The 17,572-nt window shown below is 41.0% G+C and overlaps 1 protein-coding gene and 1 long non-coding RNA gene across 4 annotated transcripts in view; both read left to right on the top strand.

Annotated features, from left to right (window-relative positions):
• The window catches only part of LOC110017490 (uncharacterized), a 132,759-nt gene that overhangs the window by 47,316 nt on the left and 67,871 nt on the right, over positions 1–17,572 (top strand). The gene's annotated exons all lie outside the window — the stretch shown is intronic.
• pak6 (p21 (RAC1) activated kinase 6) lies at positions 1,135–17,528 on the top strand. 2 transcript variants are annotated; one of them, XM_011490468.4, is made up of 9 exons: positions 1,135–1,564; positions 10,254–10,501; positions 11,786–12,445; positions 13,225–13,758; positions 13,900–14,033; positions 14,813–14,939; positions 15,018–15,143; positions 15,816–15,950; positions 16,109–17,528. In XM_011490468.4, exons 2-9 carry the CDS (start codon positions 10,298–10,300, stop codon positions 16,274–16,276), a joined length of 2,088 nt encoding a protein of 695 aa, XP_011488770.1. In that variant the 5' UTR covers positions 1,135–1,564; positions 10,254–10,297; the 3' UTR covers positions 16,277–17,528. The 2 variants fall into 2 exon arrangements, with proteins under 2 accessions (XP_011488770.1, XP_020569204.1); XM_020713545.3 differs by having other exon boundaries at positions 1,202–1,564; positions 11,726–12,445.

The raw sequence follows: 17,572 nt of genomic DNA, 5'->3' as shown, positions 1-17,572 counted from the left end.
GATGCTCTAACATTTGCAGAAATCCATCTTAAAATCCTTTCAGAGTTTTATTAGTTAGGATTTTGACTTGTCAGTTATGTTGAAGGACTCAGCTCAGCTGGTTTGGGGAAATTAAATCCTTTTTGTGACAAGCATCAAGAATGGGGACATGTTACGAAACAGTTTTAGTAGTCTTCACAGCTCTGATCCCAAAATAACCACATCAAATATGCAAAGCAAGACAGTAAAATATAGCTGCACCAGCAAACATGAGCATCAGGATGATGACAACAAAGATTTTTGCTTCTTGGTGATTTACTGGAGCGCTTCCATTCCACCCTACCAACAGGAAATCGCCCCATTGCTTGCAGATTGGGGTATTTTCACATGACTTTGTTTTATTGGTTAGAAGGAACATCACGGTTCTAGTCTGTTCTTGCATCTTGGTAAATACTTTCATGTTGCATGCATGCCCTAAATCTGACTCACTCTTTGATGCAATTTCTGCACGACTTGACCCTAATACATCTTCCTGCTTTGAGTCTTGTCCTAGCAGCTCTATGAATTATTCAGGAAATGATTGTAGTGAAACGAAAGGGGAATGTTTTACTCGACTAATGATGCCAGATCTGGATGGAGGACAGAAGCAGCCAGTTGAAACTCATCTACAATGATTTTTGGGTCAAAAAAATAAAAAAATAAAACAAAAGAAAAGGTTGTGAGGCTGGGATGAGAATTGCTTTTTGAATAAAAGTGGTCCCACACCCCCTTTATGATCATCCGGATACAGCAACCCCCCCCTTTGCCATCTGCCATCCCTGACTGCCCCTCCATAGATATTGCATTTGACTGAACAGCAGCAAAGTGGGTGAAACAGCCCATGTGTTCTCATGTCACCCACATTGAGGGACGGTGGTGGTGGTGGGGTGGTGGGGGTGGGGGGCATCTCAGGTGATGAGATGTGGAGGAGCTGCCCTTGCCTAATAGTCACCGGAAACCAGCTTAACACGCACACACACGCAAAATGACATAAACACACACAGCTATCAGTTCTCCTGCAACCCAATGAGGGAATGGGAGGAGGCGGTGAAGGAGGGAAGTGATAAAGAGAGAGGGAGGTGGGAGGGGGTGTTTGTAAGAGACGGGCAAGCTTAAGAAGGAGAGAAAGAGGGAAGGGGGTGGATGGATGGAGCTATATGTGCTGGTGATATTCCCTTCTCCTGGATGCTGCCTTTCCTTTTCATGACTTTGTCCCTGCTTTCCACCGTGTCTGTAGGAGCAGACACCGGTACTCAGCGCAGCACTCAGCCACAGAGCCGGGGATGAATCAGCTCCAACAAAGAGCCTTTGAGATGGCAGCGTGTGCCTGGAGGGAGGAACGCATCAGGCTTTCCCAGGCAAGCGGCAGCCTGCAGTGTGCTCCTGCTTGAAAGCCAGCCCTCCTCGTCGTGGTGTGTGTGAGAGCGGTTTATGGCCGTGAGTGTGTGTCTGAATGTGAGTATATGAGTGTACAATAGTGTGTATGTGCACACTCCTGCTTCCAACCCCTCTTGGAGGAGAGCTCTCCTCTTCACTAGACAGAAAGGTAAGAAGGAATAACTGCTTTTTTTGTTTCTCCTCTAACAATGACTTGTACCTCCAGAGCCCTGCGTCCTCTCTTTCCACGATGAGTGGGGGTAAAGGTGGGAAGGGTAGGAATGAGATGTCATTGATAATAAGCGAGCTAGTGTACGCCTGACGTGAACCCATGGTGGAGGAAGAAAGAGATGCAAAGGCTGTGAGCAGAATGCAGCTCAGCCAGATGCAGATGAAAGGAGAAATGGAGAAAAAGGCACAGGCGAGTCGGATGCTGGAGGCTTCCAGTTATGGACCAGATCTCAGAAGAGATGATGCTCACCCTCCTCCTCACAATCTTCTTGCCTTTAAAAATGATCAAATACTATTAACATTTTCCTCTATCAATCACTTTTTGAAGATGATCGGTACTGCTTTATGCATTCTTGAGGGATGCTTCTTGTTTTTACGACCGTGTCCTCTAGTGAGTGCTTGTTTGAGAGTCTTTTGAAGAAGCTAAAAATAGTAACCTAAGAAAAAACAGTAGGAAACAGATATATGAGGTTTTTCTATGCAGTGGAACCTGTAGATTAAAAGTTTGCATTGATTTAAAAATTTCAAAACAGTGATCTGGACTCTTTGATGCTAATTAAGCCAAAGTAGGAAGATCTCTTCTCAGCGTAGGGTAAAGTTGGTTTGTAAAGTCTCTCTGTAAGTCTCTTTATTAAATGCAAAGTGTCAAGTGAAAATCAATCTAAGGGTAAGGTGTTTAAAGGAAGAGTATGGATTGCAGCTGCCGTCCAGAGCTTTGGCATCAACAATGGACTTCACTCTCACTGACAGCGTCACAACCAAAAACAGTTATTGATCCTGACTTTATAACGTCACCTGTTATCTGTGCACAGTCCCACCAACAGCAGGCAGGAGCTCTCTGCGGACGAGCCGAAATGTTTTATAGATTCTGTGGGATCAAAAATAGGCTGTAGGTTCTGTAAACCGCTAAGGATGATGTAACTTGAAGTAAAATCTGTGTTCATGACTGAGGAGGAAGAGGAGGCAACAAAGAAAAGCTGTCACATGAAGCTGAAAATCTGCTTTAATGAAGTTGGTGTGTCCAACATCTTCAAGATTTAGCTTTTTTTGTTTTTGTTTTTAAATATATTTTTTAAGAGGTTGCTTGGCGCTTCAGCTTATTGTTTTGCAGGCTCCCAATGACACATGAACTGTCAGGCAGCACAGACTGCAGAAGAAACAGACCCAATACTAACAGGACAAGAAGTGATAGCACCCTCTCAAATCCTGGTGAACACACCTGCAGAATTCACCGTCGTGTTCGGCAATGTTTGCATCATGCAGTGTTCGCACAGCGCATTCCTAATGTACCATCTTCCCAGGCTGTGCCTTATCAAGCTCCAAGTAAAAAAACAAAAAAGAGGACTTGCATGATAAAGTCCTTTTATCTGTGCTGTAAATATATAGCTCAGATCCACACTTAAAGAAAAACTATTTAAAAAGCAAATACCTCAGTGCTTTTTTCTTGATTTTGAATTACAAGTTCACTATTCAAATTGATTAACAATTCAACACTATTTAATTAAACATATTGTTGTTGCTTTTCATTTCCATCCAGTTTGGTTGTTAAAGTAAAGGAGTTAAAGATAACCAGTGATTGAAAGTGATTAAAAGACAGACCTTTCATGGAAAAATAAAGAATTTCCACATTAAAAAATCAATGAAGAATTGCATTTTCTGCTTGGACAGAAATTACAAAAAGAAAAATCAATACATGGATGTGATGAATCAATATTGCATTTTCTAATATCGATAAACCAAACCAACCATAAGCACTGTTGAAGCTAGATGCATTAATAAAAGTTGAAAATGCTGTATTTATTGTCAACCACTCAAAGTATGTGGGAGAGCCAAGAGGATCTTTAATTAAGTGGAGTGATGGTCAGTGCTGCGTGTCTGTTCAGACACTGTTCAGATTATAAAATGCAAACAGTTACATTGCATGAAGATACAAGCTGACCTGACGGCTTGTTTTTGTGTGAACATCCAGATCAGATAAAGATCCTGAGATGCTGCAGGAGTTGTTTTTACAGCATCACCATCAATATTTGTTTGTGGTCTGCAGCGCAGCGGCGGCTTTTAAGGTGCCGTTATGTCCTCAGAGCAGGAACAACAAACTAGTTTTCAATTTTCTCATCGAGTGGAATCAGTGTCATCATGTCAGGTGACAAGATGATGCATGCAGTGTATTGATGCAAGTGTGCACTGCTGAAGTCCCTTTTTCTGTCACCAGTTTACTATAGAAGACATGATGGATGAAGGATGCCAACAGCATCCATGTGCCTCCAGATGAGACCAAAACCGTAATGTTCACTGACAAATATGATCAGCATCCATTTTCTAAGTACTCTCTTCTGTTTCCCTGTGACAACAGCTGAGTGTTCATCCTCTCTTTGCCTCCACTCATCTGTCAATAAGAACACAGGAGAGGGGAGCAGCCTTTCACAAGATATCTGTCCTTGAAAAACTGCATATCGTTTGGCTCAGACATTGTACAAAGTGTGTATTTTCGAGTGCAGACACGCTTCACAACCACAGGATTTCTCCTACCTAGAAATAAAGTTAGCAAATACCAGACAAGCCTTCTGATCACGGCTTCTAACATTTCCTGCTTGCATGACTTCCTGCAAAGGTTTGAGGTAAAGCATGATGTTATTTCCAAGTACAGTGAGCTCTCCTTACGAGGGCCAGCTAAATCCCTTCACAGACAGAAGAGAACAGATACAATATGGATATTCTGCCATTTCTATCAGTGTTGTTTCATGCTATTTTCCTGAAACTTGCTCTCAGCTACATCCAGATTATTGCTACCAACAGATTATATTCTGTTACCAGTCTATAGCATCCATTTCATTTGCCCTTGGGTGTGCTCGACCTAAGGACCTTACCGCTTATAACAGATAGAGATACTTCAAAGACAACTGCTGTCATTTGAAAAAATTCAAACACAGCTATTCATTTTCTTTTGCTTCCTTCACTGGCTTTACCCCTGTGCTCTTTCCTTTATTTTCACTGAATGAAGTACAGATGTTTGGATGTTTTAGAATTTGTGGAAAACTGCTGACTGCTCAAAGGAAACAACAAAACATCAGCACCGTCAACTAACTGCCAAAACTTTTAAATTAACTGACCATGATTTGATTAATGGTGAAGATTTGATTCTTTGTTTATGTTTTTTAAAAACCCACTGATAACAATTTTTGTGTTTTTGGTGTTTTAAGCGCGTTTTTGTGGCATTTTGTCATAGTGGAGGACATGCAGTAGTTAAAGAAAATTAAGCTTAAAATTGCATTTCTCTTTTTTTCTTCAAATTGTTGTGAAACAGGAGCAGACGCCAAAAAAAAAAGCAGTTGGAAAAAGCTTGTAAATGTGATGAACACGTTATTACGCCAAACCACAAGCTCTCTGCTCCTCTCTATTTGGATGCGTCCACTTGCAGACAAACAGATCCATGTACGTCTTTGTTTTCCTTGTCTGAGCTGGAATCTGACTCACTGTACGGCTGGATAGCTCCAATATTGCTCGCCATTTTTGTTGCACCAGTAATGTTAGGTTGGGGTTGTGAGGGGTTGTAAGCTAGCAGGAGAGAGTCTAAACAAAGGGATGATGGGAAGGGAGCAGGCTTACTCCACGCCAACAGTCCCACCCACAACTCAGAGGTGACTACTACTGCTGCTCTGCAGAAACTATGTCCTAGAAAAACGACACAGGTCTTTTTTATTTAGTCGGAAAACAGCATAATCATAGTTAAAAGACCACTTTACGATAGAGGGGGTAGTGGGACTTTAAGTCTACTGTGGAACATCAGATCACCAAAGCAAAATATGCATTGCAGCACCTTGTTTTCCCTGTCTATGGATGCGGCCTGTTATTTCCTTTTTGGAATCCATGCCCGTCAAGGCCATTCCGAAGAGAAATTAGACATGAGCTAAATCCCAAACCATGCTCAGATCAGTTATCTCCTGTGCCTTGCACTTTTTATGCTTTTTAATAAAACCTGTATGCTCAAATCTGGAAGTCTTTGCTACCCCTCTAAAATGAAGCATCATTTCAAAAAAGGACAAAATAATGATGGAAGAACAATCTCTAAGCCCTTCATGCTTAATCTTAAAGCACCACAGAACAACATTTATGTTTTTTATCCTGTTATATGAAACAGTGTCTATGCAGCTCCTGTGATTCTGTAGAGCAGGATTATTGTTAGACGTGCATTTATGAACAACAAAAAAAGAGGATATCTACCATTTCTCGTCCTCACCTCACTGTTTGACATGAATCTAGCACAAAATAAACAGGCGTGTGGTACTAGAGAGGAGAGGGGGATGATGTGTACTAAAATTAGATCACTGAAGGGCTGAATAAAATACTAATCCTGCAAGCACAGTCACCTGCACATTTGCTACATTTCTGCACGCACGCCAACAAAAAAAAAAAAAAAAAGGGAAAGGAGCAGAAATCAGGGCAGATAAAAAAATCATCATGGCCCGCAGCTCTAACATTGAGCAAATCCAGTATCTTTTATCTCTCAATCTCCTCCCACTCAACCACAACTCCTGCTCAGGGTGATTTAAACATGAGAGGAAGGCATGGCGTGTTGTCCGCGGGAAGCATATGGATTGCCCGGGTAAATGACTGCATCATATGAGTGGCCAAGGTGAAGAAGCTCCATCTAGTCTGGGGTAAGGCTTGGACATTTAAACTTGGATTGAGTTGGGAGAATATTGGGGAAAGTTGGGTTTATTTACAGTTTTTTTATCAATCCTTTCGCGCTTTTTGTGAACGAATTGCTTTTTAGCTTTCAGTCATTTGGATCTCACTTTTTTGGTTGCTGCAGCGCAAAATTGGGCAAATGAAATAGTGCTGCCCTTAGCAGATTTTTTCAGATGATCTCATCTTCTCTGGCTCTTTGTATTCCTGACGGCAACTAAGCAGTTGAGTTTTGCCTCAGCACTTTGATGGATTCAACATAAACCAGTGAGGCACAGGGTCAGGTCCCAGCTGTTTTGAGGGATGTGACCTGAAAGCTGGATTATACGCCGCACAAATTCAGTGGGCAATCCAACCAGGGAAGAAATCAATGAAGTGCCGTGATCAAAACTGTCAGAGGCATGACTGAGTCTAAGAGGTCATGATGGGGTCAGATGCATGTGATTAAACCTTGTAAATCAATAAACTCATCAACTTCTGAATTTGTTCTGTTGTCTGTGTGTACACAGACTTGAGTCGTTGAATCATCTTCACATTTTAGAGACATAAACCATCTTGCCCATTAATATTGGTAGCATCTTATTGGTGACAGTACAGGACTGTAGCTTGCATTTTCTCTCCAGCAAATATCGATTCAACTGTTTGTAAAGGATTACTTGAGTGTTAATGTGTAAATATTTGTTCATGCAATGCCAGGATCTCCTCCCTGAACAGCAAGCTAAGCAGATACCTGCATGTGAAACAGAGAGGGGGGAAAAAGATAGCAATCTTTGCTTTGCAGTCTGTTTTCTCTGGTTTTCCTCTTTTTTTGTAACAGGGAATTGGTGGTTAAAAGCTTTCCCGTGTTTGTGGAAATGAAAATGCTCCCACATACTCCCAGGTCTGAGCTGCGGCTCCTCTTCTCCCACCATAATGTCCCTGTCGGATAGAATTAACATCTTACCCGGCATCAAAATTTGTACATGGGGAGAGCACAGAGTGATACATTTATGCAACACTTAACATATTAGCCTTGTGGTTGAATTATCCTTGGAGGGTGACACATCTCTCTGAGCAGGACCCCCACCCCTCTTTCTCTACACTGAAACGGCGCTTGGCTCATGTGATTGGTGGTCCTGACCTTGCTCTACCCTCTAGTGATGCAGCAGGGTGAATGGCATGTGTTAGTCACCGGCATATCTCACAACAGGCTCCACTGACACAGATTAGCGACATGTTGGTCTTAGGGTTCAAAGTGCTAAGAGGAAAGGTTGCGACTTGATCACATACTGGGTCGAGGAGGGATGCAAAACTCATTAAGGAGTGCATTGGGAGGGTGTCACTGAGCCTAAATCTCTTCTGGGACACAGGTCCCCTGTGGCTCTTCAGCTTGTAAAGGCCTGCATTAAAAAAGGAAAACCAGCATTTTACACATTACATAAATTATCTTAACTTTATATATATATATATATATATATATATATATATATATATATATATATATATATATATATATATATATATATAATATATATATATATATATATATATATATGTATGTATAGACACTTTAACAATTTAGTGACTTCAAACTAAACATCTAATGTTTTAAAGGGCTTCTACTTTATTTCCCACATGAATGGAGGGCAAAAAGTGGCAAAACCCAATGAAAATCAATTACATTTTTTTTACTTCATCTGCTTCCCACTATCAGCAGTTGCCTCAGAGACGTAATTTACGCATTCATTAAAAATATTGTTTTACACCAGATGCCTTTTCTTGCAAAATGTGACAAAGTGAACCTAGAATTGAACCTGCTGAATTTAAATTCCTTCACAGTAGCGTTTAAAAATAAAATGTAATAATGATAAAACAACAGGAGTTGTAAACAAAGCTCATAAACGTCTTATTTTGTAGCTAACCAAGCTGTGTAAGTAAAGGGTTAGGTGTAAAGTTAAAATTCAACTATTTCCGTTATTTATTAATTAATAATACAGATTTTAGACACATATGTAGCCGTTTTAAACATGTGCAGAATATTTTCTAAAATGGAAATGTTAATGCTATATCATTGTGCTGTGCTATTATTATTTGCTTTGTCAAAGGATTGTGATGAAGCAGATAATAAAATACTTTATATATTTATTTTAAAACAATTAATTAACTTTATTTAATCATTTGGGATGTTGTTAGTGTTTTCTAGACATTTTAAATGCCTATAAGTGAATAATTAATCTGCAATGACCCATACAGTTATTATACTCAATGATTAATTTAACTATTTTTGTCACTTTTGATCTTCTATACAAAAAACGTGTTGCAGCAAAAAGATTTACGTCAGTTTATGAGAAAGTCTCTTTTGGCAGCATAAGACCCTCACTTTTCAGACTTCAGTCAATTTTTTTTTTACTGTTTGACTGTGACATACTCAACCACAACTATTTTTTTTTTGTTTTAAATGAACAGCATCAGGCAAAGCTTGTCTTCATCTTAAATATGGGTCTTGTTGTTTTATCACCTAGACAACAGTGAATCCTGTTACTATTTGGTGAGAGTGAATATTGTGACAATAAGAGAGAATTTATGAACCAAGACCCTGGACAAAGTTCCAATCCAGAATGAACAATTAGAGGTGTGTGTGCATTAATGCAAGCTACTTAAAGCTGTATCCATAATCATCTTAAGATTTATATGCGGGTGGTTATCTCATCGTACAGCTTTCTTGCTAAGCAAATTAAATGAGCTGTATTTAATTATTTCCCTCCAGTAGAATGGAAAGTGAAGCTGCACTCACAGTAAACCTGGATTGGTGGCTTGGTGAAGATTAAGTGGTTGCCCTCCCTGAAATCAAGGGCATACAAGCTACTAATTAGGATATGAAAAGCTTGTGGAGGAAGCTATAAAGGATAGCTTCCCACAACATTTTTTGTTTGTATATACACATATGTGTGAGTGCTTTTTTTTTCATTTTGTAAATGCACAGAAAGCCTTTGGGTGCTGGTCAGCCCAACCGTGTGCTCATCCGTAAAAGGACACAAAACGAATAAGCTCTAATTGACCCGATATCCTTCATTACACATGTGCTTACAAATCCATCCAATATCCTTGAAGCTGTTTTCAACTAATCAAGCATGGGACAGCCAGCAGGACACAGAAACAGCCAAATTCTGTTTGCATTGTCTGCAATGCACAAGAAACTTGCTGGTTTTAAAGGAGAAAGATTGTATTCGTAATCTGCATGTAATAACAGTACAATCTGGGGTGTTACAATCGATTTTAACAATGATTCGATTCGTATCATAATTTATTGTTGACAATCTATGTAATTCATAGTTGATATTGGTTCATTTTGAACGATCAGATCCACAGACCTAAAATCGACCAAGGATATCTTTAGCCAGAAATCCAACCTTTGTGACTCAGAGATAAATACCTGGGTTCTGAACAGTGCAGGTGGAGTTTTCCAGATTCCTTGTATTTCTTGCAAAATATTCGAGTGTAAATTTAATGTGTGTACAAACAAACAAGTGAACAAGAATTAATGTCAAATCCATTCACATTTTTGCTTCATAAAGTTCAGCCCACTGCTGGTTTTCCACATCACAATAATCCAAAGGGGAATATTATTAGAACATTCTACCAAACTTTATGGTCACATTTCTTTGCATACTTTATTCAAAGTGTTTCCACACATTGGACTGTAATGATGGCTTGATCATTTTTTACTGCCATCACGTGTGTGTTATCTGCTGTGATGCACTTGGTCGTTTTTACGTCACAGTAAAACAAACCTTCCGTCCCTGAATCCAAAGGGTTTTTTCTAATATCGACATAATCAATTTGTTTGTATTTCAGAATAGTATAGGTTGATTCATTTTGATTATCAACTTGCGTCAGACGGATCGATCTGATTGGATCTCTTTTGCATTTCTTTTAATCAGAATGTTTTTTTTTCTCAACAGGGAGATTTTGAGGCTGGCGAGCAGCTGTCCTTGTAGACCTAAAAATGTTTCGCAAGAAAAAAAAGAAGAGGCCTGAGATATCAGCGCCAAAGAACTTTGAGCACCGCGTCCACACCTCATTCGATGCCAAAAGAGGCTGCTTTGTCGGCCTGCCGACCCAATGGCAAAGCCTGATAGAAAACCTCCGCAGACCCAAACCCATGGTGGACCCCTCCAGGATCACAGAAGTAGAGCTGAGACCAAAAAAGGTAATTTTTGTTCTCTGTCCTTTATTTGAACTGAATTGATGAGTGGCAGAGCATTCGGGACGCAGTCTGGCAAGAGCTGAAACTCCAAATCAGAGACAAATAAAAGCGTGCTGCCAGTTTGATCATTTCAGTGATACTGAGCTATTCTGCTGTCTCAGAAAACGCCATAATCCCCTGATGACAGCGTAGAATTACTGCTGCTCTCCCCATCTTGTTGCTCTCTTATCTATCACGGGGCTTGGCTAATGACTGCTGTGTACACTAACTGTACAATGCCGGGGACCATAAGATTTATTACTGCATGCAGGCAATTAATAACAGTACAGGGTGCCTTCCCACAGATGTCAAATAAAAAGTGCAGGTACAGCAAAGGAAATGCCTGTGAGTGATTCAGCCTGCAGATCAGGGTTTCCGCGCTTCACAGAGCGCACCGTCGATTCTTTTTATGGCCCTCCAGAAAAATAAAAAACTGCACGATGTGATGGCGATTAGTGCTGTGTAACATGAGAACTACTGAACCAGCATTTAGGTCAGATTTATAGTTTTTGGAGGTGTCATCAATATACTGGGGGCATGCACTGCAAAAAGGCCTCAAACAAACACATGGAGAAATGTGCCGTAACAGAAAAGCTCTGTGACAAAAGCAAGATTTGTTTGGTTTCATTTGGAAAAGGACACTGAGAAAGGGTTTCTAAACAGACAGGGTTGTTGTTTTAAACAAATTGTAGCATGCTTTAAACGAGCAAACATTCCCATGGCCATTATCACCTGCCAACCTCTCCTGTCACAGAGGTGCCACAGTAGCCGGGATGTCATTTGACCTCCATCCCCTTTGTGGATGTAATGGCTTTGAGCCACAGAAACAAGAGAGGCCGTTGACTGACTGTGAACTGAACATGACTCTACCTCGAGACTAATAAGCCTCCGTGAATTCAGTCTTACTGTTTTGGCAAAACATCTAAGGCTTGTCTGATCATTTTATGTCAGGGCAGGTTTGGGCTTTTTGCATGCCTGCCAAATGTTCATAATACTTCAAAGATCTTGAAAGGAGTTATCAGGAATATCTAGAGCAGCCATAAAGGCTCCGTCTATGCTATGAGTGTGTGTCAGTGTATTGTGAGCCACTGTCTTTGAGGAATGACAAGTATGTCCTTTACACATTCCCCAGTTTAAATTTAACTCGCCTCTGAGCAATAATTATGTCATTCTTCTTCTCCCCTTTAGCCTGATATCTCTATTTAATGCAATGGTGGCTATCAGAGTGTGATGAATCTCTCCTTTCAGACCATAGTACGTGGGAGCATGATTGGTCACGGAGACTACATCGCAGCCATGATCAATGACATGAGCCGTCTCTCTGTGACCAGCTCCAACTCTCTGAGGAAGAGTAGCCCATCGGCCAGGAAGAGAGCTCAGTCTCTGGGAAGGCTTGGAGAGGTGAATGAGGGAGACGTCTATCAGTATGAGGGTCTGACGCAAGACGACGATGAAGACGATGACGATGGAGATCAGGACCATTGGAGGGAAAAAGCCAGGAATATCCACAGTGAGACAAACACCCCTTACTTGGGCATGAAGAAGAGCATCACTCTGCAGCCAAATGGAATTTTGCCAAAGGCCACATCCACCTATGAAGTTGGAGTAAGCTCTAGGGAAGGACCTTCTTTGCAGTCTCAGAGCATCCCACCACCAAGTCAAGGGGGTTTTATGAGTGGGGAGGTAGGGAGTCCTCAGGAAAGAGTGCTTTGGAAAAGAGATTTCCAGCTGCCCAGGGGACTACCACCAAATCAGAGACCTGTAGCTTGTTTCTACACCCCTGTGATGAGTGTGCAGCAGGCGTATGGAGATCAAGGAGCGGTCACTGCAGAACTACGCCCCAACCTACCAATGTACATGCATCCACAAAACAGCCCAGGCAGGCCTTTCTCCTCCTATGACCTAAAAGTAAGTATATTTTGTGGTATTTAAATGTTTCATTGTTAAATTATCTATAGAACAAACAATATGTCCCTTTGTATATAAGATGTATCAAGTAATTTATTAATGATTTGATAAATGACTTGACACGCTTATTGATGGTTTCAATAAATGTGTCAAGTGTCGTTTATTGAAATAATCAGAAACTCGTTTGACGACGAGGTTAAGACATGTCAGTGAGAAAAAGTTTTGACTGGTTTTAGGAGAACATGTATAAACAAAATTAAGATTAAAACAGAATTTCTGATAATTTCTTTATTCAAATCATGTTGATTCAGGAGCCGGCGAAAAATGCTGTTGGAAAAGCCTGTAGCTGTGACGAAGGTGCTATAGTTGGCGTGCCACAAACTTCCTGCTCCACTCCATTCTGACGCATTTACTAGCAGAAAATAGTTCCATCTACGTCTTTATTTTCCTCGTCTGAGCTGGCATCTGATCAAAAACTGTACGGCTGGATACTTCCAATATTGCTCACAATTTTTGCTGCATCAGTAATGGGGTTATGAGATGCTGTAAACTAGTAAGAGAGAGCGTTAACTAAGGGGAGATGGGAAATGACTGTCCACAACTCAGGGGTGTATTTCTGATGAACTACTGCCACTTTATGGAGTGGAACTTTAAGCTCCATCTTTCTTTTGGTGAGGTGGAGCAGGAGCAGATGCAGGCAGAAGGGAATTTGCATGCAGGTTTAAGAGGGTTGTGTGCCTTAATCTTCCTTCTACACTCTATCTTCTGTGATTCTTCAGGCGGAGTCAACTGTGAGGTACCACTCTGGTTTTTTGCCCACTGGCACTAGCAGTCCTCTGGTTGGAGGAATCAGGCCTCAGCGGACGGTGCGTTCTTCAGCCAGCTACACTCTAGGTCTTTCTCCTAACATGGGTCTGAGGCCTAGTGGACCAGAGCCTTTTCTTAGACACTCTGGATGCCCAAACCCTCCTTACCCCCGACAGGACAGTCCTTCCCAGCCCCGACCTTCCCCCACAGGTTCATTAGCCACCAGTCCTCCAGGTACTTGCTCCCCTGCCTTTAGGCCACCTCAACACCCCTCACCCAGACCGCCCCCAGACCCACCCAAGGTGACACACGAACAGTTCAAGGCAGCTTTGCAGATGGTGGTTGACAAGGGTGACCCAAGGACTTATCTGGAGAACTTTGTGAAGATTGGAGAGGGGTCAACAGGGGTGGTGTGCATTGCTACAGAAAAGCACACAGGAAGGCAAGTGGCGGTGAAGATGATGGACCTGCGGCGACAGCAAAGACGGGAGCTGCTCTTCAATGAGGTTCGGGAACTAGTTGAAGTACACATTTGCCATTTTCAGAACCACTTATTACTTTTTTTTAAATTAACCTTCAGCCCCAGATTTGTTAACTAACAGCAGAGCACCGAATCATTCATGATGTTAAAATTATTATTCTTACAGGTGGTCATCATGAGGGATTATCAGCACAAGAACGTGGTGGAAATGTTCAAGTCTGCCCTGGTAGAGGAGGAACTTTGGGTAATCATGGAGTACCTGCAGGGTGGAGCGCTAACCAACATTGTGTCTGAAACCAGGTAAGACCATGATAGTGAAAGTTTCCCAAAAAATTGCCAATCTTGTCCACTGTGCACTTCATTTCTAATAACCACATTTACCACAAGGGGGTAGTATTGGCTGCAAAGTCATCTGTAGATGAATCTGCTGTGTGTGACACACCAGATGAAAACCTGGTTTGACAACTGAGATCCAGTCTTTGTCTGTTCACCATAATATAACTAACATTTGCAACACAAGACCACATCTATAGGCTAACGTCAAGGTTTAATGTCCTATCTTAGTATTATAAAATCATTTCTGCAAAGCTAGCTCAAAAATAACACAACTGTACTTGCCAAGAATATTATAGCCAGAAAAACAAGAAACTTGCTGTCTTGTAGTTTGTTTACTGACTAAACTAAGATGCTACAGACAGTTTAGGCGCATTTAAAAAATTTCATTATAAACAATATATTTTTTTTTGTATTGAGAGGTTTTTTTCTTCACATTTGTTTTCCTTTATCCTGATTTTCAGAGACCCCCTTTGTTTCTTTCTACTTCTAACTGGCCTTTTACCTTCTGTCTGAGTTTCTTGTTTATTTGACGCTCAGAATCAGAATCCCATTAACATCAGAAAAGGAATGTCTATTCGTCATTCTATTGAGTGGGAGTCATTGTTCTGAACCTTGCGCCCTTTGTCGGTGCCTATAGTGTTCAGTGATTCATAAATTTCAGCCTGCGACTAGTAATGGAAATGTGTGAATTGTACATGTGAAATCAGTGTGTGTGCTCGTTAAAAATGTGTGTGTTTCTGCAGGCTGAGTGAGGAGCAGATTGCCACAGTATGTGAAGCAGTTCTGCAGGCTCTGGCCTACCTCCACTCGCAGGGAGTCATTCACAGAGACATCAAGAGTGACTCTATATTACTCACACTGGACGGAAGGGTAAGAGACTATGTCCTTTTTCTTCCTTCCTTCCTGTCTTCCTTTTTTTTAAATCATGTATTTCATTTTATGTATTAGGTGAAGCTGTCAGACTTTGGCTTTTGTGCTCAAATCAGTAAGGATATCCCTAAGAGGAAATCCTTAGTGGGGACTCCTTACTGGATGGCTCCGGAGGTTATCTCCAAATCGCCATATGGCACTGAGGTGAGAAGGCCCATATTCAGCTGTTACACAGAACAACACTGGGGAACACTGTTGGGATGCAGCAGAGCTGTGTAGTAACAAGTTACATTTAATCATCTACTCCAGCAGCATTTTGTGATACCTTGACTCACATTAGAAGTTTTTCTGATCCGCATTGTTTCCCTTTACTCAAGCACATAAAAAAAGTATTCATACTAAGTCAGCTGCGTTTTCCCTGTTTCTTTTTTTTATTAATTAAAAATTGTTTTGCTTTAATACTTCACAGTCAAATGAGAGAACGAAGATAGGGGTGCTTTGAAAAAGCAAAAATGAATAAATAAATACAATAAAAAGAGCCCTAAAACTGAAGAGACTGTGTTAAATCTTGAATAAAAGAAAAAAAGATTTATGTATCAGATGTTGGACAGTTCATGTTTGAAAACATGCGATATCAGATAAATCTCAGTATTGTGACTCATCGATTGATTCTATGCATCAGTGAAGAAACCTGCTACCAAGAAAATATGAGCAAGAAATATTGCGTTAATTAAAATATTGCCATCTGGAAATACCAGCTTTGTCCAATGATTTTTTTTCAATTGTCCATAAGTTTTAAAATCTCCAAAATTCTCCAAAATATAACTTTGTTTTTTACCCGTGTCCCACTGAAAAGCTCTTTTCTCTGTGCCTCAGGTTGATGTGTGGTCGATGGGTATCATGGTGGTTGAGATGGTGGATGGAGAGCCCCCGTATTTCAGTGAAACTCCTGTGGCAGCAATGAAGAGGCTCAGAGATGAGCAAGCTCCAACAGTCCGAAACATCAGCCAGGTATAAGAAGGGTCACTTACAGAACTTCTTCATGTGAGCATGCATTTTCATGTACGCATTGCTTCAGAAAATAGGTTTGGTGTGATGAGTGCTACTGTCTGAAACAGCAAATTCAGTCAAATGTTGAAGTTGAATGCACCTATTGCTCTGTGATCCAGGTCTCTCCAGTTTTAAAGCACTTCTTGGACCGTATGCTAACTCGAGACCCCCTTGAGAGAGCCAGCGCCACTGATTTGCTGGAGCACCCCTTCCTGCTGCAGAGCGGCTCACCGCAGTGTCTGGTCCCACTGGTGGAGCAGTATCGCAAGCGCATGTCTCGTTGCTGACCGCGCACAGCCTCTTACATCAAACTTCAGCCTGGCCTGCCTCAGACGAGCGTAGGTTCTAGTTCTTCTAGAACCAGCAAAATGGGCTATCAGCTCCAGAGAAGCAAACCCCGGCGGCATTTTGCAGCATGAGCGACGGCAGTTGACAGATATGGCTGACAAGGTCCAAAGCCCGTCAGACACCCTTTCAGGAGTGAGTTGAAGGCGGCATGCAAGTCTTCACCTTTCAGCTGAGTTTGACCAGAACACGGATCCCCTTTTGTAACATTTTGTGCAACTCACCACAAGACAACATGGTGCATACACTGACAGCAAAAATCAATAATCCTTTTAAATATATGAACCAAACCCATGCTAGTCTAAAAATCCTAGATAGTGTTGTTAGTGGGCTCCGTTGCCAGCAGTGTGTGCTTTTAAAGCTGGTATTAGGGGCAAAAACATGATAGGCCATTGTGAGAGTCTAGCTACCCTTTATGCACACTCACTAGAGAATAAACTGACTGAAACACTCTCTTTGCATGGCCAAATGGAGGCACACCTGGCCTGATGTGAATGCTTGAATACATACCTAACTGGGATGTGAAAGACAATTCTCTCCTATTAGCATAATAAATGGGTAGGTAAAAGCCCAGCTGCTACTGTTAGGCTACTGGAAATATCCCCAGTACCGTGTTCTTTTTATATATATATATATAAATATATTTATTCTTTATTTTCATAGGACATTATTGGTTGTTTGTATAATGTGAAGTTGTAAATAAGGCTTCATAATTAAGTATGGACTTGAATTGACCGTGTAAATAAAATGACAGGCTGCTGAGTCTGTGCACCGGCTGATTTGCAGCGGTAAATTATATAAAAATTATTTTGAAATGTTAATTTTATTCACTGAAATGTGAGTGCATTGATGTGCGTGTGTGCGTGAGGGCACAGGTGTGGAGACTTTATTTCTGATTTTACCCTCTGTGAATTGTGACAGATTTTTTTTTTTTTTGGGGGGGGGTCACTGCTGAGGATGATGTCTTTAACTGCATTTGCATTGGTTTGCTTAGATAAAGCACACAGGTCTAGCATGTAATGCTGCAGGACACAAAACAACTGAGAAACACTTTTGCACATAGTCTTTGTATTCTCACACGGAAATGTGTCGAAACCTTTCATGTCTTTCTATTTCTACGTGGATCACTCATGAACAAGAGAATAACACAGTTTAATTTTGTATAAATCAATAAATAATGTGTATTGAAATGAACCATTTATACATATATTTTTAATTATTCACACAAATACAACCCC

The sequence above is a fragment of the Oryzias latipes genome, chromosome 22 (assembly GCF_053564925.1).
Source record: "Oryzias latipes strain Hd-rR chromosome 22, Olatipes_Hd-rR_3.1".
Classification (NCBI taxonomy): domain Eukaryota; kingdom Metazoa; phylum Chordata; class Actinopteri; order Beloniformes; family Adrianichthyidae; genus Oryzias; species Oryzias latipes.
The sequence above is the reverse complement of the archived record's forward strand: the minus strand, read 5'-3'. Positions and strand labels throughout refer to the sequence as shown.

Bases quoted from the DNA above. Each gene is read 5' to 3' on its own strand.
- pak6 (XM_011490468.4), top strand. From the start codon at position 10,298: ATGTTTCGCAAGAAAAAAAAGAAGAGGCCTGAGATATCAGCGCCAAAG. The intron at 14,034-14,812 runs GTAAGACCATGA...GTGTTTCTGCAG, and splicing joins AACATTGTGTCTGAAACCAG to GCTGAGTGAGGAGCAGATTG. The intron at 15,144-15,815 runs GTGAGAAGGCCC...TCTGTGCCTCAG, and splicing joins AATCGCCATATGGCACTGAG to GTTGATGTGTGGTCGATGGG.